Source organism: Monodelphis domestica, chromosome 5, assembly GCF_027887165.1.
Source record: "Monodelphis domestica isolate mMonDom1 chromosome 5, mMonDom1.pri, whole genome shotgun sequence".
NCBI classification, from domain to species: Eukaryota; Metazoa; Chordata; class Mammalia; order Didelphimorphia; family Didelphidae; genus Monodelphis; species Monodelphis domestica.
In genome coordinates this window covers 310,152,789-310,178,766 of record NC_077231.1, presented here as the reverse complement: position 1 = coordinate 310,178,766, position 25,978 = coordinate 310,152,789, and the positions used below count along the sequence as shown (strand labels likewise).

Genomic DNA, 25,978 nt, shown 5'->3' with positions numbered 1-25,978 from the left:
TATTACAGAAACTGGTGGGACAGGGGAAGGTCCCTCGCAAATGACTCCAACCTTCAGAAGGCTACTTCAATAGTGCCCCAAACAACCCCCACATTAATACAGAAATGCCCCCCAGTTACACAACTGACAAATCAGTAGAAATGAGGAACCAGTTGGCTTGGAAAGTCAGCACTGCTTTTCCTAACACTTGATCCTGGAGCAGAGCACCCTGGCCCAGACTCCTTCCCAAACTTGCAGCCTGAACCCCCCCAGCCCCCTGCTCGGTGCCCTGAGGATCCAGCCCACCCAACTATACCATCAGGGCTCCGGGAAGGTTGGGCCAGAAGCAAGATGAGGGCTTCCTGAGTGTCTGCTTTTGGGATTCCACTCCCCCTCCCCATGCACACACTCTATCTACCCATATGCACATTCTCTCTCTCTCTCACACACACACAAAAATCATCTTTTTGCAAACTAGAGAGCCCAGATCCAGAGAGGAGCGGAAGTCATTAACATCTGCGGTAGTCCAAGTAATTAAAGTTAGGCCTCAGAATCAATCTCTGCCAGAGTCACTTATTGGGCTTTACTTGGATGGGCTTGGCAAAAATTTCGAGCTTGCTGCTGCTCTTGGGGCTCCTCATTTGGGAAGGGGAGAAAGTTTGCAGGCGGATGGATAGATCAGACCGTCTGGGGGGGTTGTCCTGCCCTTTTGAATGCTGAGGCAGCCGCCCTCGGAGGTATTGAACCAGAGAGACAGAGACAGAGACAGAGGAGCCCAGAGTTAGCTCACTGTACAAATAAACTGCAAGGAACTCGAGAGGCAAACTTACCTTAACTTGCTAGGAGCCATTTTTCTGCGAGTTTTGAGAACTGGGCTTTGGGCACTTCTGCCCCTAAAATTGACAATTTGAATGACCAGGTGCCACATGTAGCCTGCAAAAGAGTCAAATGAAGTCCAGCGTCAGTGAGATTATATGTTATGTGGTATATAATGTTGGATGTCAACTCCCCAAAACCATAAAACTTACTTTAATGGCACCACGTGACTTTCTATAGCCAGTGAGCCTATCTGTCTGTGCTATGGATGATTTTACGATCTAATTCATAGACAAAACCCTATTCATTTGGCACCCAAATGTCATATAGCCGGAACTGGGGCTTATAAAGTTTACTGTTTTCTAACTTTTAAAGGAAGGCATCAATGTAAGCAGGCAGTAAGTGTGCAAATCTTTAGTTACTCTTAGAAGCTCAGAAGAGTTAACCAATCGAGCTATGGTGGGGGTAAGTAACATTACATTTGTAGCGAATTAATTGTAGCAAAAGGACTCAAATCTGTTAAGGGTGAATGTGGGGATCTGTCTGGTGCCGAGGGCTGGGGCTCGGGATCCTGGAAGCCCGAGGATCTCTGGCTAGTGGAAACCACCAGAGCAGTTTCCGAATGCACTGGAGATGTGGTGAAGCCGGGAGGGCATTGGAACAAAGGACCTGCTTTCTCTCCTTTCCCTTTCTTTCCTTTTCCCTCTTTCCTGGTCTTTTTGCTTTTTCCCAAATAGCAAACATTGGGGGCAATGAAAGGCAGGCAGTGGCAGGGTGGGGGAGCTTCTGCCCTGCCTTTTCCACCTCCCACTCAGGAGGGACTTAGTGGAAAGTTTCAGTGGCCCAGAGCTCACTGGCGGGGACACTCTAGCTCTCTCCTTTGCACCAGCGGGGCCCTGGCTGGCCAGGTATTCCGCTGGCCTCGGGGCTCAGTGCAGAGCCCGAGGCTCAGAGTCTGGGGGGGAGAGGCACAGAGCAAAGAGGGTACAGACCAGCTCACGAGAACTTACAATAGAAAGTTTATTTTTTGTTTCCAGTCAGGTTTTTTTTTTCTTTAAAAACAAATACAAAAAAAAAAAAGGAAAAAAAAGAGCTTATCACAGTTTGCTTTAAACAGCCAGACTCGGACTATATTTGTAACTTGGTTCACAAAAACAGACACCACTGAAGCTGCGCGTATAAGAAGCCACTTTTTTAGGAGTTCGTGCAAAGAGTTCTACAAAGGCACAGCAAAACAGACACTGCTTGGAGTCACACTTGGCGTCACAGATTCACTATTCACTACACGTTGATAAGAAGTTAAGCTGGAGCTCATCAAGTCACCTCTACAATAGCATTAGTTACTTACACAGGGAGTATAGGTAGTTAGAATAAAAATCTCTTAACAGCTTGGAGCTAATTCAGACAGGGACACTTCCACGCACATGCACAGTTAAAGAGACGGTTGAGTGCAACACACGACATTGGCACTAAACAAGGGGGTGGGGAGAGTCTCTCTCGCTCTCTCGCTCTTTTTTGTTGGCGTTTTGTTCTTTTTTCTCTTTGTTACAGTTACTTCAAGTAACACAGCTCGCTTTATATAAATAAGTTAAAACATCTATTTTTTCAAGACAAAGCCATTCAGGACAAAGAAATGTACAGAAAGCAGATCTACCATTACACTTAAACAGGCGCTATAAGAATGCTTATTAACAGGCTCATGATTAAAGGTGGGGAGGGGTGACAAGGACAGGATCTCTTCACAGAAGTAACACGAGGGGAGTTGCAGAAAGTCACCTTTAGTACTGACACTAGGCGCAGGTTCCACTAATACTGCTCAGTACTTTTAAACTCTCGCACAATTAGGGGCGGAAAGCCCCTCCCGCCGCGGCCATACTCATACTTTTCAGCTTATTATCTTTTTTCCATTTCATTCTCCTGTTTTGGAACCAGATCTTAATTTGTCTCTCTGAGAGGCAAAGCGCATGTGCTATTTCAATCCTTCTTCTGCGGGTCAGGTATCTATTGAAGTGGAATTCCTTTTCCAGCTCCAGGGTCTGGTAGCGGGTGTATGCAGTCCGAGCCCTTTTGCCTTCTGGTCCTCCTATGTTGTCTGCAACAGAAAAGTCACTGATTTTAAAACTCCGCAGCGATTTGCCTGCAAGGTCCTGGGCAGCCCTCGAGAGCCGGACCGTTAGCCTCTGGACGTTGTTATTTTTTTGGGGGGGGACACACGCTCAACAAGTCCTCTCTCCATTTCTCTCCCCCCCCCCAATTTCCTCCCCCTTTCCTTTCTGCAGAGAAAACAATACGGTTTGGCGACGGGCGAACAATCAGCAGATGTAGGGCCGAGAGCTGGAGCTTTTTTTCCCCTCCGCTGCCTGCTTTCTGCCTCCCCACCCCAGGAAGCTAGGCTCCCAGAGGCACAACCCTCCCAGCTTTCATACGATTTACTTTTACGATACCCTGAAAGCCCTCTAATAATGGTCATTTTACGATAGGAAAAGTGGTCGCCGGGTCATCCTTCCTTAAAGTTACCAGGAAGAATGACCCCCCCCCCCCCCCATCTTCCCCTCTGTTCTGCCGTACAAGTCCGGGGTTCTTTCTTTTTCCCCCGTGCCTGCTCCCCGACCCCCCCCCCCCTTCATAACCCTGTGAGCTCCTGCCCTGATTATTTCCTCAACTCCTTTTGGGGGGGGGATAATTAGTAACGCTGTTTCCCCAGTATAGTCCTGCTAATAAATTATCCGCCGTGACAAGCACCTATTCACTTCCCCCCTTCCCAATATCTACCTCTCTGCCCCCTCAGCTGCTAAGAGTTGGGAGTGAGGAAGAAGGGTTGCGGGGTTCCTCGCCTCCCCCCCTTGCCTTCTCTTGCCTCTTTCCTTCCTTCTTTCTTTCTTTTTCCTCTTTCTTTTATGCCTTAACTTGCCTAGCAAAGCGGCCATTTGATTTACCCCCTTTCCAAGCACAGCGAACTGAGCGAACTAGATGGAAAGAGGGAGGAAGCGGTGTAGGCGAGGCAGAGAGGGAGAGAATGGCAGAGAGAAACCGAGAGGCAGGGACATACATGGGGGAGAGAGAGACAGGCAGTTCAAGAGAGAGCTCGGAGCCATCGCGGGTTCTTGGAGAAAGGAGAGACAGTCAGACAGACAGACAGACAGACAGACAGACGGAGGGGGAGAGAGAGAGAGAGAGAGAGAGAGAGAGAGAGAGAGAGAGAGAGCGCCCAACGTTTGCTTTACCATGACTTATGTGCAGTTTCCTCATCCAGGGGTAGATCTGGGGCTGGGCTGGCTGAGCTGGACTTTGGTCGCTCTGGGCACTCGCCTGCTCGCTGCTCGCTGGGGTGTCATCCTCGGTCCCAGACGAGGTGCCAACCCCCTCTCTGCTTATGTGAGTGTTGCTGGAATTGGACGAAGTGCTCGTGGAGTTAGCTAGCGAGTTTTTCACCCCGTGATGACTCTCGCTGACAGGCGAAGCGGCCACGGCGGTGCAGGGCAGAGGGTCAGGTGGAGGCGAGTGAGACGACGTAGCAGGTTGGTTATACCTGGGCTCCGTGGACGCCGAGGTGGCATTGGCGGGGTAACTGCGGGCTCTCTCATTGGCACCAAAGTGGCTGGAAGCTGAGCGCCCAACGCTGAGATCCATGCCATTGTAACCATAGCCGTACCTGCTGGGATGCATGCTCGCTGAATCCCTGTATTGCTCGCTCACGGAACTGTGATCTCCATAATTATGTAACTGGTAGTCCGGGCCATTTGGATAGCGACCGCAAAATGAGTTTACAAAATAAGAGCTCATTTGTTTTTTGATATGTGTGCTTGATTTGTGGCTCTCGGTCGTTTTGTGCGTCTATAGCACCCTTGCACAATTTATGATGAATTATGGAAATGACTGGGACATGTACTTGGTTCCCTCCTACGTAGGCACCCAAATATGGGGTACGACTTCAAATCACGTGCTTTTGTTGTCCAGTCGTAAATCCTGCCTGATGACCTCTAGAGGTAAACTCGTGCACTAATGGGGGAGTTGGGTGGATGCTGGAGGCTCGGCGCGCGCGCCCCGCGCGCGTCCCCGCCACCAGCTCCCGACTTTCAGTCGGACTCTTGCGCCACCCTCTGGAGACAAGCTAGATCTTCACCCTGCAGACCCGGGGCTGCAGGGCTGGGGTCGAATTGAGGTTACAGCCCATTATAGCAAAATTATTGCATTTCCCTCGCCGTTCCATTAGTATGTACCAATTGTAAGGGCTATCAGCTGCAAATCACAAAACTAGAGATAATGCAAAAGGCTGGGGAAATGGTTCAACTTTTATTCCTTTGCCTTCACTTGCTTTTCTCTTTCCTTTCTTCCCCTCTAATTGTTGGTGTGGGCTGCTTTTTTTGTTTTGAGTTCGGGTTTTTGCGGTCCTGCCGTCTGCCCAGGATTCTGCCAAACGCCCAGATCACCTTATTTCTTTAGGGTGATGTACACCGAGGCAATGAGAGAAATAAATCTTGACGCCCCTCTCAGCAGCTGCAATCGCAGCCCTCTTTTCTGCAGGCGAATAAGTGCTCCCACCCTGCCGATTTTAAAGGACAAGCAAGCATCTAGTAAAGATAGCTTTTGTGCTGTAGTTTTCCGAGGCGAGGTCAAATTCCGTACAATTTTATGGTCCCGCTTGGGTTTTTTCTCACCAGTAAAGATGCTTTTCGCAGATAGCTATTCCAGTCGCTTTGAGGACTGAGCCCGGGGAAAAAAAAAATCTGTTCCACACCGTTTTCCAGATGCCCGATCCGGCCAGCCCTGAAAGCGAGGGGGTTTCTGGCTGCATATTTCTGGGCTCAGGCGAGGCTCCCCACAAATGCAGAGGCAGAGGTGGGGCGACCTGCTTTGGGAGTCCTGCTCAGATGAGAACAAATTCAGGGAGAGCCAGAATGGAAGCATTCCAGGGTGGCTCGGGCTGTGGCTCTTCTTTTTCCTGGGCTCAGAGATTCGAAAGTAAATGACAAAGGTAGCAGAGAGATAAGGGACAGTCTGGACCAAGCCCAGGAACCCCCTGGAAATGAGGAAAGCTCAGGCCAATGTACCACCCAATAAAAATGACCCCCCTTTTACTGACACTTGAAAGGGGGGAGGGAAACCAACAACAACCCGGTCTTCTGGAATTGCAGCTGGGACTCCGTGTGGCACCTCAACCGCGGGAAGATCGAGCTTCTCCCGAGTCTGCAAAGTTCAGTGCCCAGATTTTCTTGCCTTCCTAGGAAGGTTGCTTTTCTTCCAGTTCTAGTTAGCCGATTGCATTTGGGGACGTTAGTTTTGTAGCTCCTTCCCGGCGATTCTTTGTTTCCTGAAAGTTCTTCCCTTGTCCATTTCTGCCCGAGGCGAAATTATTCTTGGAGGTCTTTGGGGGGGAGGGGGTGCGGGGGACCCCAACTGTCTTTTCCTCTTTTGTTCAGTAGATTTATTGGTTTATGTCTTATCACATTGTATGTTACTACCGTAAAACTTTTTGTAGACCCGGCTGGACAGCCAGCTCCCAAACACCGTAGGGAGGAGCCGAGCCCGACCGTAAATGGTATTCTGAAAGGGTTGAAACCCCGGGTCGGTGTCTTTTCCCTTCCGAATCAGCTCTCAGTTCAATGTGTGAACGGGTTCAGATGCCACACTGTGCACCTATCTGCTTCGGTAGCCAAATAAGAGCCAAGAGAACAGACCCTCGGACAATCCGAGATGCTCAATAGAAAAGCGGGTACCTTCTGGGGGTTGGGTGCCTGGGAACAGGAAAAGGAAAAGAGGGGGCTATGTACACAACAGACTTTTCAATGGCTCCCTTTTTTTCTTTTAAGCAATACAGTTGATTCCAATGTTTAGCTTCTCCTCCAGCTTTAGAAATCAACCGACTGTGAATACTTAGGGCAGCAATAGTAATGGCAGGATGAGAACACAAGAGGGGAAAGCCGCTAAGAAGGGGGAAGGCCTGGGAACTTGGCTGATGCCGTTCGTTATTCTACTCCCCTGCCTTTTCCTCTGTTTCTTCGCTGCTGGGCTGTGTGGAATTTATGAGTTTGTTCTCTTTTTTCCATTTCATTCTCCTGTTTTGGAACCATATTTTGATCTGTCTTTCGGTGAGGCAGAGCGCGTTGGCGATCTCAATCCGGCGCCTTCGCGTCAGGTATCGGTTGAAATGGAACTCCTTTTCCAATTCGAGGGTTTGGTATCTCGTGTAAGTTTGCCTTCCCCTTCTGCCGTGGGTGCCGTACACAGTACCTGGGAGGAGGCAAGATAAAGGGAGTTGACTTGAAAAAGGGTTCTGGGATTTCAGAAAGAAAGAACAAGATGTGCTGTAAGCTGGCCCCTCTAGGCTCTCCTAGAGAAGCAAACCTAGCCCATCGGCTTGTTTTTTGACTTTGCTAATTCTGCAGTAATGGAGATGACTAAGCAGGTCAGTGGTATTTGTTCTAGGCAGGGATGGCTTTCTAAATTGCAATTATTGCATTGTGATTTTCTTGTCTAGGAAGGAAACCAATAATACTGGAGGGTGGAGAGGGAGCCATACTACTCTCAGCATATAGAGAGATAGGACCATACAATGTGTGTGTGTTTGTGTGTGTGTGTGTGTGCGAGTGTGTGCACAAACATCTGTGTGGGTATCAATGGAGCTAAGCCATCATAGGGCAGCCAAATTGTGAGTAATAAAAATAGTCAGCTTTCACAACTCCTCAGTGATTCTTCCAAAACCACCCTGTACGAAAGAAAACCGAGCATGGCCCCTTTGAAGATAAATGGATTTCTTTTTAAAGGCACAAGACCTAAGTTTCCAAATCTGCTTCAGTCTTTCTGTCCTGCTCCAAGGTACCTTCTGTTAGTGGAGCTTCGGGAAACCAGGGCAAATAAAGGTGGAGGGAGGATAGGCTTCTGGAGTTTGTGGAAATTAATGGCTTTGAAGGCAAAGAGGGTCTTTAGGGTATCCTCCACCTTAATTAAGCCCACCTTGCTGAGGAGCTGAAGGATTGCCAGGGTCTTAGAAGTTGACTATTCAGGGAATAGTTTCTGGCAGAGGGGGAGAGGAAGTAGGAGGGACAAAATCTGAAGCTGGAGAACTGGGTCCTCCAACTGCTTTTGGGTGTCACTAGAAGGGAGTAGATTGGGCAGCTCCATCTATCTTTGCATCTCCGAGGCGTATAGGAGAGGGGGGTTTGGTGTGGAGGGAGATTGATCATTAATGATGTGTGTGTATAGAATGTTGGTCCACCGTGGCTTGAAAACTCCACATGAGGATGTAGTATGATCTCTCTCTCTCTCTCTCTCTCTCTCTCTCTCTCTCTCTCTCTCTCTCTCTCTCTCTCTCTCTCTCTGATTGTCCATGTCACAGGTCCTAAGTAACTTGGCAATGGCGGCCCCCACCACCACTCCCCAACAGTGTCACGTTACATGGATACAGGAGTCCTGCCTTCCTATAATCTAGTTACCCCCATTGGATTTTCCCCCACTTCCTTTTTTTAATCCAAAAGAAAACTTTTTCTTCCTCCCTTTCTTCTTTCCTTTCCTTCTTTCTATTTTTTCTTATTTTGCAATTTGCTCACTCTCTCCCTCTGTCTCTCTGTCTCTCTCTCTCTTCCCTCTTTCTTCTTTACTGTTCTCCCTTCCTCCCTTCTTTCCTTTCTTTTGTGGAGGTGGGGTTGGAGGGAATTGCATGCCAATGACTTACCAGCACAGGAGTTCATCCGCTGCATCCAGGGATAAACAGGACTCGTGTACTTCCGGTCGCTGCCTTCGTCATTTAAGATTTTGCCCTGCACGCTGCTTTCGGATTTGTATTGTTGCTCAGGAGAAAAGTGCAGATACTCCCCGTGGCCCCTCTGTTTGCCACTGCCCGAGGGAGAAGCGCTACTCAGGTCCTTCTCTGAATAGAAACAGGAGGTGCCGTACTCATAGGACGCTCGATTGCAAGCAATGACCGTGTTGGACTGTTGGTAGAAACAAGGTGAGGTGTATGTCTTGTCCTGGAGGCTCGATGCCCCATAAGAAGCGGGGAAATGCCTCAGAGCATCATAGCCAGCTGGATAGAGGGGGATTTGCCCGAGGAAGGAGTCCTGTCCATTAGGCAGGCTCCCAGGGAAAGTGGGATTCACAAAATAGGAACTCATTTGCGCTCCCCTCTGCAGGACTGTGATTTGTTGTGTATTAGTACATCTGGCTATAACTATTAGTAGTCATCGAACTGGTTTGTTTCTGGATGGCCGAGCGCCAAAAGCGACAGCAGCAAATAGCACCAGCTGACGGCGCGGCGGCCAATGGGAGCGAGCCGTGGAGCCCGCTCCCCGGGGACCCGCGGCGACCGAGCCAGCAAAGTTACAAACAACCCCCAGCCCGCACACCCGGCAGATTAATGGGCACGCACAGCCAGCCTGCCCGCCCGCCTCTCTTCCTGGAACGCCAGCCCAGGGCCGCCCGCCGAGGAGGGGGCTGGTCTCGGCCTCCTTGGCCTCGGGGCCCCGGGGATTTGGGGGCCCTTCAGAAGCCTGGTTTTGGAGGACAGCCTAGCCGAGGCCTCCTCTGTCTCTGTCTCTCTCTGTCTCTCTCTGTCTCTCTGTCTCTCTCTCTGTCTCTGTCTCTCTCTCTCTCTCCTTGTTTTTAAGCAACTGGAACTCTGATAGACCTTCTGCCAGGAAGGGCCGTGACAACAGATTCCACCCCTACCCCCCTTCTTTTCCTTTCCCACCCATCCTGCTCACTGCAACTGCAAAAAGGGACAGATTCGTCAAGTTTGGCTCCGCCAGGGGGAGGCCGAGGTCAGGGGGTCCCTACCCTTACCTCTCTCCCTCACTTCCCACCCTTGGGCTCTGGAACCCCACCGGTCGAATGGGCGGGGGTGGAGGGGAAGACAGAGGCTCAGAGGAGACCTTCCGCCACTCTTTTGCTCACTGCAACCTGGAAGACGATGAGAGCACCCCTTCCTCCCACACTGACCCCAAAAGAGGCCTGTGGACACCCCAAGGGGCCCATACTCTGAAGGGGAGGAAAAGAAATTTGCACTCTCCTTGACCAGGGCATCATGCTCAACCACTGGCCAAAAGGGTCTTTCTGATCTCCTTCTCCTCCCTCAGGCCTCCCTATCCCATTTTAAAAAGAGAGAGATTAAAGACCTCTACTACCCCGACTCAGGTACTTTCCAATGTTTCATTTTGAGGGAGACCGACGACGATGGCCGCGGCCCCGTGGCCCACAAATCCCCATTCTCCTCCCCCAACCTAGTTCCCGAAAGAGCGATCCCGAATTCGGCCATTTTTTTTTTTTAGAGAAAAGAAGGGACTTTCCAAAAAGGAGGCGAGCTACAAAGGTTTCTGGGCTCCCGAAACCCACCAGGGCCTCTTCCCTACACCTTCTCAGTCTTCCTGACCCCTCCAAGTATTCTGGTTTCCTTTCTCTCACTTCATCGATGCTGTTTCCTCACTGAGATCGAAATCCAGAGAGAAATGTTTACCTTATTCAAAAGACACCACCCCTGAACAGGGCCGAGGGCCAGTGCCCGAAGAGAGCAGGCAGCCCAGTCCTGTTCGGTATCCCTCCGACTAAATGATCGAACCCTGGATTTATGAACATTTGAATGAACGGATACCTCCTTAAAGGTCGAAATCTGCGCCCTGGCCGGGCTCTGCAAGCCCCAAAGCTGGGGAGCTCATGCCCTGGATGGAGTTATGGTAGTTGCCCCCAGAAATTCTGGAGGCTACTTGAAACAACGCCTGGCCACCTAGCCCCTTGCATTCCCCAGACAGTAAATGAATAAATGGCTCCATCCAGGATGACTCTCCAAGAGGTGTTTCCTCCAGATCTTTGACTTCCCAACAGATGGATTCATTTCTTTAAAAAAAAAAAGGCAATAGCGTCCCTGTGGCATTTTTATGGTTGTGTTTGTAAAGCCTCCTGAATTAGCTTTAAAGCCCTGAATTCTATGGTGGCTGGAGAAAGTCTATTTGTGCCATTTTGCTGAATTTCCGGAGGCTGCTTATAAGATCTGTAAAACCCTAGCGAATGTATGCAACTCTCAGCAATATCCTGGTGGTGTCAGCGATATCAGTGGGAGAAGCAATTACCTTCGGTGATCAAGCAGGAACTTTGCTAATCTTCTCTATCCCCCCTCCATTTTCTTCTCTCTTTACACACTCCTAATCTGGAAAGATCTGGCGGGTACCTAGGTCTGTTTACAAACATCCGTAAGCTGTGCATACACTGTGTGTGTCTGTGTTTATTTTTTATGGGATGCAGCTGAAGTCCTCGTGCCTATTTCCAGAACAAACCATTCCCTGGAAAGTTCTACAAAAATAAATAGGGGGTGGGCTGGAGAAGAAAACGGGGTGTTTCCCCCACATATTTCAGAATGGAGGCCAAAGGAAATCAGGGGAGAGAGAAAGAATTTGTGTTGGAAAACTGCGTGGGAGAACGTCCTGGTTTAAGTTAGGCGTTTTCAGCCAGAGGTTTCAATAAGGTATTTGGTGGAATCTTGTGAAAAGCAGGGGCTTGGTGCTGCCTGGCTCTCTGGATGAACATTTCCCTTTTAGCCAGGTCCTTTCAATCCCCACAGCCCCTCCAGCCCCTCGGGGTGAGTGCTGGGATTTGGGGTGGGGTGTCATTGTTTTCCTGGTTTGGCCTAAATTCTCGATAGGGTTTTCGCGAGACAAAGTGAATTCTCCTTTTTTTCAGGGCAAGAGGGAAGAGCATTACGTCCTTGTTTCCGTAGTGACTAAACCGGGAAAAAAATTTTTTTTTAATACCATAAACTAAAACCAAAATTGAAACCGAGCGTGTTCTATAGGGCTGGTGTGCGATAGGTTGGCAGCCGACCAATTTATTTCTCCATCCAGCTTTAGGTGTTTTTCATGAATCAAAAACAACACACACGCACACCAGGAAACTGGTGTGACCCACACAACAAGCAAGCGAGATTAGACCACAGCACGAGGCAGACCCCAGGGGCTCCCTCTGAGGCCAGACGCCTCCCCCGGCCACTTCCCAGCTCTCTCAAAGCATTAGAAGGAAGAGGGAGGGGGGCGGGAAAGGCCACTTACCTTGGAACTGCTCTCCAAAGAGGGGGAGGGGAGGGTACCCCAAACATCTGCCCAGGGTTCCAAGAACCCCTTTCTCTGCCCGCTACTCCTCATTCTCGCCCGATGTCATAGTGTCAACTCCAGCAAGTCCACAGTCCGGCAGGGCCACGGCCACGCCACGCCACGCCACGCAGTCTCCATCCCGGTCAATAGGATCAATAAGTCAGAGGCTGCTAATCACACAGGTGCGGGGGCGGCTGGACCCGACCCCTGCAGGCAAACCCCTATTTCTTCAGTCACCGACTGGAGATAGTCTCTTCTCAGGTTCAGACCTGGCCCTGGGCCGCTCACAAGCCCCGGAGCTTGTTCTCAGACTCCCAGATCCAAATGGTGTTGGCTAACCATCCCTATCCCCCTCCCAGAACCATTGTTTGGATTCCACGGGCATGAGGGACCTCATTTGGGGGGAGGAGGCAGCCATGCTATTCAATCAGTCCTCTCCAGGCTATGCAACCGGTTTCCAGATATGTGCAGTTGGGGGTGGGGTGGGGGTGCCCAGGCCATCCTTGGGCCTGCAGAGAACCAACTGGGAGGTGGGACACGATCCAAAAATGACCAGGTGCCCACAACCTCTCTGGGTAGGCCCGTTGCCCCTCCCCATTCCATTCCCCCTCTCCAGTAATTCCTCCTAGGGGAAGTAAGAAGCCACTCTGACCAAGGCTCGGCTTCCCCTTGGCTGCGGACGCTCGCCGATACTGCTCTTGGCCACAGCGTGGCAGCACTGAGCTCCAATCGAGCCTCCATAAATAATCGCACCCCCCTCACTGCAGTTGCAGGGGAGCAGACACCGCAGTGCCATGCAAATACAATTCTTTAGCCGCCGAGAGAATACATACAACGCCGGTGTTAACATTAGGAGTGCGCGCGGCTCCTTCTGAATTACGGTAATGAATACCAAGATATTCCTGGTGCCCCCAGCCTCTGCACCGCTGCCGGCTGAGGGGTTTTCCTCTCCCTCTTTGCTCCGCAGTTCACAAACCAAACCCGAGGCCACCCTGGGCCACCGAAACACATGTTAGGGTGTCAAATACGTTCCGAAAACAGGTCCCTTCGAGCCCTGCTCAGATCTCGCTGACTTTGCCTTTTCTCACGAATCACCTTCGCTCTCCCTTCTTTTTCCACATAACCTATTCCCATTACCGTCAGGTATGAGTCCTCTGTCCCAGCTGAAAGGCATTTGCTACTGATTAGAAAGGAGTAGCGAGCTCCCAGCCTGCCCAGAGACCCAGAGAGCTAGACACACGCGGAGGTGGACGTACAGTCACTCGACACCCATGGACCCCGGGTCCACGCTGCGCTACCTGCTCCAAAACACCCGGGCCGCCCTCGGCCATAGTAGAAACCGAACCATTCGAAGACAATCGTGCCCAGCACCAGCGAAACATCGTCCATCCAATGAACACACAAACCTATTCAGCCGAACCCCCCAATTCCAACAACAAACCGATTTGCTCTATTCTCCTATTGCAGACCTCTCTCCTGGAAAACCCGTACCAAACGAGAAGCTGGTCACTGCAACAGGGCTCTCTCTCCGTTTGTAAGTCTCTTTTCACTTCTTTTACCCCGGCAAACCGAATTCACCCCAAATGAAGGGGCACTCGGACCCACAGAAAAGGCTGGCCCATAGAGAGTTTCCCCTTTTTTTTTCCCTCCCCTTCCTTTGCCGGAAATAAGTTCCTTCGTTTGTCTGGGGGAGGGGGTAGAGGAGGGAAGGCGGGAATCCGAATTAAACTGAATCACCATCATCAACCCAAGGAAAAAAAAAATTCCTCTATGGCAAAAAAAAGTCCTCAACTGCAAACCGTGGCTCTCTGAAAAATGGCAACCAACGCTGGGAGTTTGGGGGGCTGGAAGCAAAGTGTCTGGCGCTTGGTGCCCTGGTAGTGCCAGGATTCTGAGCCACCGACATGCCCAATCAGCCGTACATCTCTCTGTACAGAACACATATGTGCCCCCCATGCCCAGTATTCACTGTAGCTCTACACCAGTAGGCAGCTCTAGGGGGTAAGTGCTTGTCTCCACATCGGGCTCTCCTTAGGCTCTCCGAAATCCCTCCCGCCAGTCAGCCCCAGCGCTACTAAGCTACCTCTGGGGCGGGCTAGTGGCGAACGCGTCTCACCTTTAGATTCTGACTTACAGGAAAGAGCTCCGGTCGTTCTGACAGCTGTCGCTTTGCCCGCCGCCCGAGAGACGAATCGCCCTCCTTTTGGTGCCAGAAGAAGCAGGAAATTAGCCAGGTTGCAGTTGAAAATCGGCCACTCCGCCGCTTGGAATCCAGCATGTCCCATCTTCCTTTGCACCCGAGCTCCAGGAAAGGCCCGTGCCGGGCGGCCGGGGCTGGGAGGCCGCCCCTGCATGCTCTCCTTCTCCGCTCCCCATTGCCTCCCAGAGAACAGACGCTCTGGGGGCTGAAAAGCCTGAGATCCGAAGCAGTACCGAGCTCAGCAAAAGAATGCAGCTCTATTCTCGCAAGGGAAATTATAAAAAAGTTCATGTTCACGGTTACCATCCACATGACCGACAGCGGCCAATGGAAACCCCGAACAACTCATAAAGTTGTATTGCAAAGTTGTAAATTTTCATAAACAACAACGGATTTATGGCCTTTTCCTCATCACTGAGAAGAGGCAGGTCTTACGGAGGCGCCATCTTACCAGGAAGGCAGCCCCGGAGTGCTAGGCTTGGCTTTTTGCAGCCCCACTTTGCCCTCGTTTTATTTGAGGAGCAATTAGACGCTCTCCCAGCCAGGAGGAGGCCGCGGCGAAGGCCGCTTGGCAGAGGCAGGCAGAGTAGAACTCTGGGCCTCTGCAGGTCAGCCCTGGGCTCCCTTCCTCACCCCTTCCCCCTCCCCTCGGCCTGGCCTCCTCCTCCCCCCCCCCCATTCCCAATCTCTTCCCTGGCTGCAGGAGATTTTGAGCGAATTTCGATTTCCCTTCCCCGTGACCCCTTTGCAGCAACAGCCCATGGGATGGGATGGCCTAGCCTAGAATAGAATGGGACGGCCTGGAATGGGATGGAGCGATGCACCAGGGCTAGACGGGAAGCCCTGCCAAGGGCATTTCGGCCCTGGAGCCCCACACTTTTTGTCTCACTTGCAGTCTGGCTCCTGAACCTCACAGGCTGGGGTCAGAACCTCGGGGAGCCTCTCAGCTCTGCCGGACTCAACTTCAGAGCGGAGGCAGGCTATGGAGCTAGGGCGAGGTATGGCCAAGCCACCGTCCTTTCTCCACCCGTCCCCTAGGACCCTATTCTGAGAAAGGTGCCCATTTGGGTGCCCACTTATGCGAGCCACAGCGCTGGAATGTTGGCAAATGGAAATGTGTGTTTATATTCACATGTATCCGGACCTTCCCGTATCCACATATGTGTGTAAGGAGCACATACGTGTGTCCTCCTTCCACACCCTCAGCTCGCTCTTTGCCCCCTGCCCCGCCCCCCCCCCCAGCCCTTTATTTCCCCCAGCGCCTTTTCTAGTGCCTGGCGGTGAATAAAGAAGCCCAGTCTATTGTCACCAAGCATATATGCATTTATTTTTCTATGTAACATAAACCACATTTGGCGGGGGCAAGACTGGAACAGTCACCTCCTTGGAGTTCACACACACAGTTGGGACTCTCAAGACCTACATAGACGGCAGCGCCAGTGTGGACGGGAACACGAGAGAACACCAGAGACAGGGGCAAGGGTGGGGCAGGGACCAAGGCCGGGCAGCTTCCACAGGGCGTTAGAGCCGCCCAGCCAGCCTGCCTCGCTACAGGAGTTAGCAACAAAACACCACACTACAAAGGTATCCCAATGAATGACAGCCTTCCCGAGTCAGGACGGGGTCTTACAAATAAGCTTCAAGACAATATAAATGACCCCCGAACTCGGTCAAATAGACAGGATTTGTTGGTGTAGGAAAAGGCAGGGTAGCAATATTAAACACTGGCTAGGAGTCAGGACTAGGGGCGGGCGGTGTGGAGAGGTGAGAAGGGGCAGGAGAAGGTGTATTAAGTGGGGGGCGGGGTGGGGGGATGGTCACTTTCGCCAGAAACTTGGTTCAGAGGATGTTGCAGCCCTCGGAAGGTTGGCCAAGCAAAAGCCTAATGGGGTGCCAGCCAAGGGAAAGAGGGTGCCCTCCTCGCCCCCTCCCCAGAAGCGGAGGCATTTCTTCTGAACTCGGAATGTTCAGGCAAGGAGAGGAAAGCGAGTTTGCAGCATATGATTTCATTTAGAGTCGCTTTGGAATAAATATATTATTATTCTTTTCAATTTAAATAGAAGCCAGTGAGCCCTGGTCCCCAGTTCTCTGCCCAAGCTACGAAAAGAAGCGCTCCTCCACAGTCAAGTGGACTAAAAGCCTTTTGTGAAAATATTATGCTTTTCTTTTTTCCCTTTTTCCCTTTTTTCTTTTTCTTTCTTTCTTTGTTTCTTTCTTTTTTAAATCAGTCATCTTTAGCATCTAATCCTTCTTGGATTCCTAAAGCACAGTCTTAATGAAGGAGCTAGGTAGGTGAAGCAAACAAATAGGTAGTTTGGAAATCAGATAGGTAGTACAGATCATTGCTGGAGTGTAGTGGTTGTCTAGGTGTGTGTGTATATGTGTGATCGTGTATTGTGTATTGGTGTGGGTCAGAATGTCTCTCCCTCCCCCACTTTCGCTCAGGAAGGAAAATGAAAGAGACAATTCTGAACTGTGAAACGGAAGCCCCAGAGCTCTGGGTTGGCATATTAGGTAGTTTGGTGGGCGCCTGGACGCCCTGGCCCTCTTCATCAGGGGGTGACCGAGCCCAAGGGCTCTGTTAGGTAGTATCTCTGAGCGCCAGCGCTGTGTACCCGTCGGGCTCCCTCGGCCAGGGGTAGGGATAGCAGCCACGGGGCCGAGGGCACCGACTGGGCAGGGGGGCCCTGGCCTATGCGGGCTCAGGGTAGAGGAGCTCAGCTAAGAGACTCCAAGGGACCCGGGGAGGAGAAAGAGGGGGGAGGGGAGAAGAAGACACAGACTAGACACCTCAGTGTGGCCAGTCTTGGGAGCTGAGCTAGGAGGGCAGAAGGGCAGGGGAGAGGAACAGGATTTGGGGGGAGAGGGTTTTTTTTTCTTTTTCTTTTTTTAAAATAAAACGGGTATGTCTCTTAAAGACGCTTTTCCGACTGTCACGTGCATCCATCAGACTCCACAGCTCTGCTGGGCGGCTAGGGCTTCCTTCCTTCAGCTCCAGCCTCATTCTTCCTCCTCCTCTTCCTCCTCCTCCTCCTCTTCTTCTTCCTCCACTTTCCCGGCCGAAGGGGTGGTCGAGGCGTTCTCGGTGGCGGCTGGAGCTGCAGCTCCCTCGTCCTTGTGCTCCTTCTTCCACTTCATCCTCCGGTTCTGGAACCAGATTTTGATCTGCCTTTCGGTGAGGCACAAGGCGTGGGCGATCTCGATGCGCCGCCGCCGAGTCAGATAGCGGTTGAAATGAAACTCCTTCTCGAGTTCCAGGGTCTGGTAACGGGTATAGGTCTGCCGGCCTCTCTTGCGATCCGGACCTGCAAGCAACGCCAGACACCGAAAGAAACAGAACCCACGGGGGATTAGCCAGGGAGCAAGAAGAAAAGATCCTTATTTCCCCCAGGCGCCTAGACCCTTTAGCCCCCACCCCTTCTTTCCCTCGCCTTTCTCGCCTGGCCGCTCGACCTCCCACCCCTCCCCCAAGCCCCAGCTCGGACCAGTTCTCCAACTCCTGCTGCCCCTACTTGTCTACGGAGTTGGGGGGGGGGGTGTCGGGATGGAAAGAGAAGAGAAGAAATAAAAAACAGATCTTCATGGGGGTGGGGGTGGGGAAGGAAACATTTAAGTCCCGTACAAACTTTAGGAGGCTTTCCCCCCCTTTCCAGCCGGCTAAGTTTCCACAATGCCTGCACTGACAAAGAGAAGTTAGCAATATAGACTGGGGGCAAGTAAGAGGAGTATATCTCCTTTTCCAGTCGAAGAGGGGCCCAGCAGCCACCAGGGCCAGTGCAAATATCTGCCAGTTACTGGGATCTTTGGACCCCTTCTCCGTTCCCTCCTGTACCCACAAACACGACCAACTACCAAAGCAGCTTCCCTGGGCAGCTGGGCCTGGCTCCCCAATCTAGCTCAGCGTGGACCCCCTGCCTTGTTGTCGGCTCAGCAGTTCTTTCCTGAACCCCTCCGTCTTTCTATCTCCCCAGTCCTCAGGCAGTCTCTACCCCAAATCTGCCTGGGCTCCAGGTGGTGTGGGCAGGGAAGGCATGGGGGCGGCTTATGAACCTTCTTCTCTCTCTATGGAGGAAGAAAAAGAAAACGAGAGAAGAGAGCAAAAGGAAAAAGAAGAGGAAATGGCGAACGAGCACACTTAATGTTAAAAATTCCAAAGCAAACGGAGTTAAATAAATTTACGAGGATAGAACCCATTAATTGGGCAATAAAAAGTTTTATGATACTCATTTACATACAATGCTACGGGCTCTCTACGCAATGGCGCCTCTGCTATAATTAAAACCATGGAGGCTGGCTCTGACAGGAGTCACTTTGGTTCTCCGTTTGCCTGCCTGCCTGCCTGCCTGCTTGCCCTCTGCTCTCCAGCCCTGCCCTGCCCTCTTATCTCCCCGTTACTGCCCTGTCCTTTCCTGTCCTCTCCATTCTCCCTTGTTGCCCTTTCTTCTCCTTTCCTCTCTTCTTCTGTCCTGTCTTCTTCCCTCCTCTCCTCTTTCCCTGCCCAGTCCAGTCCTCTCCTCTCTCCCTCCCTCTCCTGGTCCCTCTTGCCCCTTTCCTCTGTCCTCGCCTCTCCTCGTGTCCGCTGCCCCTACCTGAAGACCTCATCCAAGGGTATATCCGGAAATTGGTCTCTGCCTGGCTGTGCAGGGCGCTCGCCTCGGCTTTCTCACAGCTGCCTTTGGTTAGGTCATTGCAGAGGACGGGGATATTCTGATCAAAGGACGAGCAGTGCAGGTTGTAGGCGTCTGAGCCCAGGCCGTATCCGGACGAGAAGGGGCCTGGATAAATGGCACTGTTCACATTGTACACGCCGGGCACTGAGGAGGCGAAGGCGCCCGCGCCGGGTCCGTAGCCGCTTCTCTGGGAGTTGGTGGCAAAGGAGCAAGAAGTCGGCTCTGCATTTTGGAACAGAGAAGCCCCCGCCGTATATTTGCTAAAAAGCGCATTCACATAATACGAAGAACTCATAATTTTGACCCGTGATTTGTTGTCCGGCAGGCTCCCGTGTCGGTTTTACGAGGTAGCGTGATATATGGTAACATTACACCCCCAGATTTACACCAAACCCCATTTTCTTTTGGACGGAGCTTGCCTCCAGCACGTGACCGGTCATATGACGGCCTCCGCCAATCTCCTCCTCCATCACAGGTGGTAGAGCTCAGGGTGACTCCAGCCTCCCTCCTAGCATGGCAGGGGAAGAGGTTCAAACGGGGGAGGGAGTATGTATGCGCTCCGTGCGCCGATCGTCCAGTGCCCTGCCTGGGTGCGGGTCCAGCGATGCCCGGGCGTGCGGGCACCCTCGGGACCAGGGTTCGCTGGACACTTGTCCCTCTGCTAAGGGTGACCACAGGCGGAGAGCTTCTCCCTTACTGAAACCGAGACAGTATCCAACCCTTTCCCACCCCCTGCTGCCTTCACCCTTCCTTCCTCCTGCTTCCAGACTCTTGTCTCTCCTCCGCACGGTTTCCCCTACCTGACTCTCCCAGCTTCCCACCCATCCTGGCCTCTCCCTGGATTCCTGCAGGACTGAGACTGAATGGGCAAGGTGCCAGCCTGGATGCTATAGGTGCCCCTCTGCATGACTGCTGTCCGACGGCTTTAGTATTTCACTCTCCACGATGGCCCGTTACAGGCAGAATGTCCTATTTGGGCTTGCCAAGAAGGCACAGTCCTTCCAGACGCAGTTAAAATTAAATATTAAAATAAAACAAGTCACTCACTACATTAAACAGGAACCATGTGTCTCAAATGAAGTAAAAGTTTCCGAAAAGCTCTGCCAGGGCAATCGGGGCACTCATTTTCCACCCCAAAGTAAGAAATTGAAAATCTCTCTATTAATGAGCCTAGTTTGCAAAAAGGATTTATCAGACCCCAAGTTTTTCCTGTCGCTCCACCCCACCCCCTGCTCCTCTTCTTGGTCTTTGGAGTCACCTTCCCCCAGAATCTGCCTCTCTGAAAGAGGAGACTTCCTTCGTGTCCTTCCACCCCGGTCCAAACTGCTGGTCGTATGGGAGAAGTGGGGGTCTCTTCCAGGCCAGTTTTGACGTTTCTTTGTTCTATGATCGAGCTCCTGCAAAACTGGGCGAAGGAGCTGACACCAACCACATCCCTTTCCCCTCCTGCGCCCCTGGCCAGGTTTTCTGATCGTAGGATCTACAGCTTCAAGGACAGATCAGAAAAGTGAATTGGGTTCAGGAAGGATCCCTTCAGCCAGTCCAGTCCCACTGAGCCTCTAATGGGTCTGTATTGTGCAAGTGAAGTCATATACTGTGCGGCAAGAGGATAGTCTAGCAAATAGGAACTAGTCTTGAAGCGATGGACAATTTGGGGCCCTTCCCAGGAAATGCATCTCTTTATCTCTTTGGAAAATTGGCTTTAGTGGGGTGGGAGTGTGTGTGGGTGCAATGGAAAATCTAGCCTTACTCCCCCCTTTCCCAGTGGTTTTCCAGTCTACTTTCCCCAACCCCTACACAGTCACACACTCATACTAGCGCAAACACACTTACCTTTCCTCTGCTCCGCTGCAGAAGGCCACCTTATCCCCCCTCCCCCGCATCGCACAAGCGAAGCCAGAAGCTTCATTGCCTCCTTCAGCGCTCCCCCCACACCCCAGCCCAGCCCAGCTCAGCCCGCCTTCCAACAATGGAAATGCCTCTCCATTGAGGATGTCGGGGCGAGCCCTTCCTCTAAACGGATCGTAAAATGACTTTGCTTCGGCCCTCAGACAGAGGGCCCGGGTCAGGATAGCTTTTACTGCCCGCCTGTATTGCACATCATAAACTGGAGGGAGCACAATGGATTGCCCCGGAAATTCTCCTGCAAATGAGAGTTTGGTTCCTTGGGTACAAAGCGCTGCTCACCCTTTAAGATGGTTCCTGGCCGGTGTGTTTGGCCGCACCCTCTCTGGGTGTTGACACTCTGGAAAAAAAAATACACAAAAGGCACTCGGCCGAATGGGGCTCTGGAAGGATGGCAGGGCCCAGCAGCCCCGGGATTCAGGAATTCAGAACATGTCACTGAATTTGGCTAACGGAAAGCCCAGGCCCTTTGGACACTGCACTCGAAGGGGAGGTGAACTACTGGGGGGCTTGACCTGGAGCTGTGCCCTAGTCGCCTTGTCTGGGTACTTTATGCCAGGAATTACTCGGAACCAGAGGGTCCAATCTCCTGAAATGCCTCTTTATGGCGGCTCAGGAGGCCAGCTCCATCCCAAGTAAAGGAGGGAGGGGTGAATGGGGTGGGGGGGCAGAGGAAAAAGACAAATCTCCTAAATAGCATCACTTTCTGGTAGGAAATAAAGGCCCAGGGACATTAACCAAAAGCGAAGCCAACGAGAAGACGACCCAGGAGATCAAAGCGACTGAATTAGACTGCTTTAGACCAATAAATTGTTCCTCTGGTGACAACAGACCAAGATGCAAGAGAAAGAAACAGGCAGCCCAGCCCCTGTCTAGACTCGGGCGAGGAAGATAGGCGACAGGGTTTGCAGAGATGACATTTAAAACAGACCATGCCCTTTACGAAGAGGCCGCCAGCCGAAAGGTGGGGGGAAGAACACAACGAATTTCAGCACCCCACGACTGGGGCAGCGGGAGCTGCTGCTTGCAAGCCTCTTCCCCTCCTGGGACACACAGGTCGGGCTCCCTGGCTGCTGCTCCCGAACTCTGAGACGACTTTCCCGGGAATTGGCCTACAAGCACGTCCCTGAATTGGGGAGCGTCCAGAGGGGAAACGTGTGTGTATGTGCTCCCCTTCCCTTTCTTCTCAATTTCTCATTCCCCTTCACTTTCTCCGCATGTGAAGGGGTCTTTTCCGGGCCAGGTGGTCCAAAATTCTCTCTAGAACCGCCGAGGTTTAGCCTCCCCTAGCGCTGCTTTACACCCGAGTAACTATAGAAACAGCAACAACATTCAGAACATATTGTTATCGTTTGGGATCAATAGCAGGCATACAGGTGCTCGCCCAGGTCTCTGTCCACCCCCCCCCCCATCTGCGCATTTATATAAACCCCCTCACCGGGTCAGGCCGCCGCGAAATAGATCTAATCCCACAGCTGGGTTCGAGCGGAAGGGTCTATTCGCTGCACAGAAGGCACACCCTTAGCTTGTAGCTCTCTCTTTTCCCTAGATGTGTGTTTCGGTAGAGTCAGAAGCAGAAATCCAGTCATCAATAAAAATAGGAATGCCCACCACAGCCTTGTCTCCACACCCCCAGCCTCTCTGCCAGGTCTCCCTCCGCGCTCGTTTCTCAATGCCCTTCCGCTTGCCCCTTTCCCCTCGTTCTCGGGCTTAACTGGGCAAAGACTATTTGTTAGTTGTAATCCAGGACATCTCAGCCGGCAGGATAAACTCATTACAGATGCGTGAAAATGAGCAAAGAAATGGAATGAAGTGGTCGGGGCTGTGGCCCTGCCGGGGTGGCGAACGGAGCTAAAAGGGAGCGATGGCCACTAACCACTCTCCCGAGCCTCTCTGCGAGTTCAGGAGCTCCCACGCAGCCCGGGATCTCCGAGGCCGCCCCGCCAGTCCGGAGCATTTGTGGCGGGTGCACTGGGGGCTCGAAATCTCTGCTGACACAGCCCTGGGTAAGACAGGCCGAACACCTTCAGTGGGTTCTGCCCTGCCTCTGGCTAGTCAAATTCCCGGCTTGGACAACCTGAACAAACTAACCAGCCTTTGGGCTGACGTATATGGGTGTATATCTGGAAAAATAGAGAAATATCTCTCTGTGCATTATGCACACACACAGCTAATATTCTAGACGCACACATGTGTGTATACATGTAAACATACATAGTTACACATCCAATATCTAGAGAGAAACCGTTCTCCATGGAATCAGAATATAGACACACAAACGCAAATCTGTCCAGGTCCGAATGCCAGTTTATGAAGTCATTTCACCATCTTGACTAAATGCGCCCACCCAGAGACAAACATGGATATAGATATGAACCCCCAAACACAGAATAAAAGAAAGGAAGAGGGCGACGGGCAGCCAAAATCCCGTCCTCAATTTTACAACGCGTTTGTCGCGGAGATCTGGGTCATAAACATTTTGTGGGCTTGGCGGAGACTATAATAACCCAAATAAATACAACGTGTGCCGGATTCCCAGAGCTCCCGGGTGGGTTAGTGGTTTTCTCAGTTTTCTTTTGCTTTTTCCATTTGGAAACAAACCCAGCTCCCGGCTTCCTCCCTCTCCTCGTGGAATGATAGAAGTGGTGCTGTGTGCTTGTGCGTATGGAACAGAGGTATTGTTGGATTCCTTCCTTTTCTCTCCTTTCCTGGGACTTGAACCCCGCTCGCACTTTCAATATTGGTGGTTAATTCTCTCCCCTCTCCCGCTCCGAATCAGGAAAACAAAACCCTACAGAATCCTGGTGATCCTCTCTCCTTTTTTCTTACTGCAAATAAAAAGAGGAGAAAAAAAGGAGAAAGAGGAAAAGAGAAGAAAAAGAAGGAAAGAGGAGAAAGGAGGAGGGAAATGGAAGATAAAAATAAATGTTGCCCTACTTTTGTAACTGAGGAATAAATATTAACTTAAAAAACAATAGTCTATATTGTTAGACCATTACAAATGATCTTATATTACAAATTAAATAGTCATTTTGTCGGGTTTTTAGCCTCCTGCAAAAGGCAATATTTAGGAGGGAAAGTGGAGACCCCTAAAACTCATTTTCTATTTAAGTGAGGCACTGCTCAATTTATTTAGATACATTCTTTCAAATAACCAAATCAATCCCTAAACTGATCTATTATGTTGCTGCTGGTGATTGTTTTTGTGATATTTTGTGCCTTGTGAGTGAGTGTGTATTTCTCTCCAGAGTGCTGGGCTTCTTACGGACCCGCTGTGGAAACCCTTGGCTCCTCTGACTGGCCTGCCAGGGTGGGGACCCAGGTCTAGAAGGTTATGCTTGCTGAGAACGCCCTTCTCGGCAAGACTGAGTTCCACGCGCGGAGCTTTGCTCCAGCGGGACGGCGGGCTGCTCGCCAGGGCGGAAAATGTGCGGATCAAAGTGTCGGCCCCAAGTTGTCCCCCCAAAACTTCTGCTTTAAAACCCATATCCTGCAAACTCCAATCTTTTCCAGGATTCAGAACAAGGGACAGACTCGCCTTGTCCATAGACCAATTTATCTTTTTTTTTTTTAAACCCTCCCAGAAAGGCATCAGTCAAAACATGAGCAGGACCGGAAATATCTGACCGTTGTTAAACTCAAATCAGTGGCTTCAAATCCAGAAATACTCCCATAAAGTCGACATTTTAGAAGTTGCCCAGAGTCCAGGCTGAAGGCTTCATGGCGGCAGCGGGTTGCTTCCGTGGAATCACACTGCCATCTGCTGGTCACTTGCCGCCACTGCAGCTCTCTGGAATGCCTAGGACTCGGGCCCCAGCAGCTGGCCCCCTTTAACAAGCTGGCCTTGGGGCCAGGGACGCCAGTCCCACTTCCAGCCCGCTGCAGGGTCCCAATTATAGAAAGGAGAAGGGGGGAAACAACTGCCATCCTCTTACCCTGTTGCTTAGAAAACATGAAAGATAAATGTCCAAACTGGAGCCCAAGCCGCCCAAGGGGCAGCAACCAGTCCCCATAAAAGGGGGCTGTTTCCTCACACCCCCCTTATCTTCTGAGACCAGACAAAATAAATGAAAAAAAGCTTTTGTGGAAAAATCTTAATTGTGGCTGGACAGTTGTAAACTCATTAAGGGCCGAATTCCAGACAGTTTGCAGACCCGTCCTTTATTACACACCCTTAATGCCCATTCTTTGAAGTTTCTTCAGTCTGCAGCAACAGAGGGTGTCCCAACATGGACCAATTAAGGCCTTCCTCCTTCCCTCCCTCCCTCCTTCCCTCCCTCTCTTCCTCTCTCTCTCTCTCTCTCTCTCTCTCTCTCTCTCTCTCTCTCTCTCTCTCTCTCTCTCTCTCTCTCTCTCTCCCCCCCCCCTTTGATGAACAGAACTATTTCTTTCTTTACTAATTATAACAACACATTCAGTTTTTCAGAGGTTAACTTAAAAACAAAACAAAACAAAACAGTTTGATGGGGCATTTTGCTGCCCCTTGCACCTCTAAAGGGCTTCCCTCCCTCCCTCCTTCCTTCTCTCCTTCTCTCTGTCTCTGTCTCTGTCTCTGTCTCTGTCTCTGTCTCTGTCTCTCTCTCTCTCTCTCTCTCTCTCTCTCTCTCTCCTTTTGATGAACAGAACTATTTCTCTCTTTACTAATTATAACAACACATTCAGTTTTTCGGAGGTTAACTTAAAAACAAAACAAAACAGTTTGATGGAGCATTTTGCTGCCCCTTGCACCTCCAAAGGGCCTCCCTGCCTGCCTGGCGGCAGCAGCTCCCTAAGTTTTGTCCTCTCCCCCTGAAGCGCTTTACACCCCATAAATGCTAACAGCCATCATTTTCTTTTATGGCGTTCCATGGTTCTGCGTTTTCCTTACAGATTCTTCTGCCAAGACTTGCCACTCCAGTGTTCGCTCTTGTTGGCCCCCCTAGAAGGCAAGTCCCCCAGTGATTCTTTGGCTTCTTTGCTGCCTCAGCCTTGCCTGAGAAAGGCAGCTAGGGGCAGGAAGACTTTCTGTGAGAGCTAAAATGTCAGCCTAGGCAGAAACTGCACTTTAGACTGTCATCTACCATCCAGTTCTTTGGCTGTTCTCTGGAGGCCTTCCATGTCCTTTACCCCTACGGCTAACAAAATTTCGTTTTGCCTCAGGAAAAATCCTTTTGCCTGCTCCCCGCCTCCTTCCTTTCAAAAGCTTCCCAGAATCTGGATTGAGAGTTTTGTGGCTTCATTTCTATTTCTAGGCCACTGGTAAAATTTTCTTTTTTATTGGACTTTTTATCGCTTAAAAAAAAAACTATCTTTAGGAAAGAAACTTTTCCTTTCGAGTTAAAAACAAAAAAGAGAGA

The 25,978-nt window shown here is 51.1% G+C and overlaps 3 protein-coding genes and 1 long non-coding RNA gene across 8 annotated transcripts; 1 reads left to right on the top strand and 3 right to left on the bottom strand.

Moving 5' to 3' along the window:
* Nucleotides 1–926: 926 nt before the first annotated feature.
* On the top strand, nucleotides 927–14,144 carry LOC130454679 (uncharacterized). Its single transcript, XR_008912519.1, has 3 exons — nucleotides 927–1,260; nucleotides 13,335–13,401; nucleotides 14,004–14,144. It is a non-coding gene; the product is annotated as an uncharacterized LOC130454679 (long non-coding RNA).
* On the bottom strand, nucleotides 1,792–4,589 carry HOXA5 (homeobox A5). The gene is made up of 2 exons (XM_001362699.4): nucleotides 4,020–4,589; nucleotides 1,792–2,887 (listed from the first exon to the last, which is right to left on the bottom strand). The coding sequence occupies exons 1-2, from the start codon at nucleotides 4,576–4,578 to the stop codon at nucleotides 2,637–2,639; spliced, it is 810 nt and encodes a 269-aa protein (XP_001362736.1). The 5' UTR covers nucleotides 4,579–4,589; the 3' UTR covers nucleotides 1,792–2,636.
* HOXA6 (homeobox A6) lies at nucleotides 6,767–14,379 on the bottom strand. Of its 4 annotated transcripts, none has more exons than XM_007505326.3 (3): nucleotides 13,984–14,379; nucleotides 8,468–8,726; nucleotides 6,767–7,026 (listed from the first exon to the last, which is right to left on the bottom strand). In XM_007505326.3, exons 1-3 carry the CDS (start codon nucleotides 14,377–14,379, stop codon nucleotides 6,767–6,769), a joined length of 915 nt encoding a protein of 304 aa, XP_007505388.3. The 4 variants fall into 4 exon arrangements, with proteins under 4 accessions (XP_007505388.3, XP_007505389.3, XP_007505390.1 ...); XM_007505327.3 differs by having other exon boundaries at nucleotides 14,002–14,379; XM_007505328.3 differs by lacking the exon at nucleotides 13,984–14,379 and adding an exon at nucleotides 11,826–13,977.
* Nucleotides 14,380–15,369: 990 nt separating this feature from the next.
* On the bottom strand, nucleotides 15,370–22,204 carry HOXA7 (homeobox A7). 2 transcript variants are annotated; one of them, XM_056800440.1, is made up of 4 exons: nucleotides 22,081–22,204; nucleotides 20,571–21,953; nucleotides 18,657–18,959; nucleotides 15,370–17,372 (listed from the first exon to the last, which is right to left on the bottom strand). In XM_056800440.1, exons 2-4 carry the CDS (start codon nucleotides 20,644–20,646, stop codon nucleotides 17,068–17,070), a joined length of 684 nt encoding a protein of 227 aa, XP_056656418.1. In that variant the 5' UTR covers nucleotides 20,647–21,953; nucleotides 22,081–22,204; the 3' UTR covers nucleotides 15,370–17,067. The 2 variants fall into 2 exon arrangements, with proteins under 2 accessions (XP_056656418.1, XP_016281984.1); XM_016426498.2 differs by lacking the exons at nucleotides 20,571–21,953; nucleotides 22,081–22,204 and having other exon boundaries at nucleotides 18,657–20,549.
* Nucleotides 22,205–25,978: the final 3,774 nt, after the last annotated feature.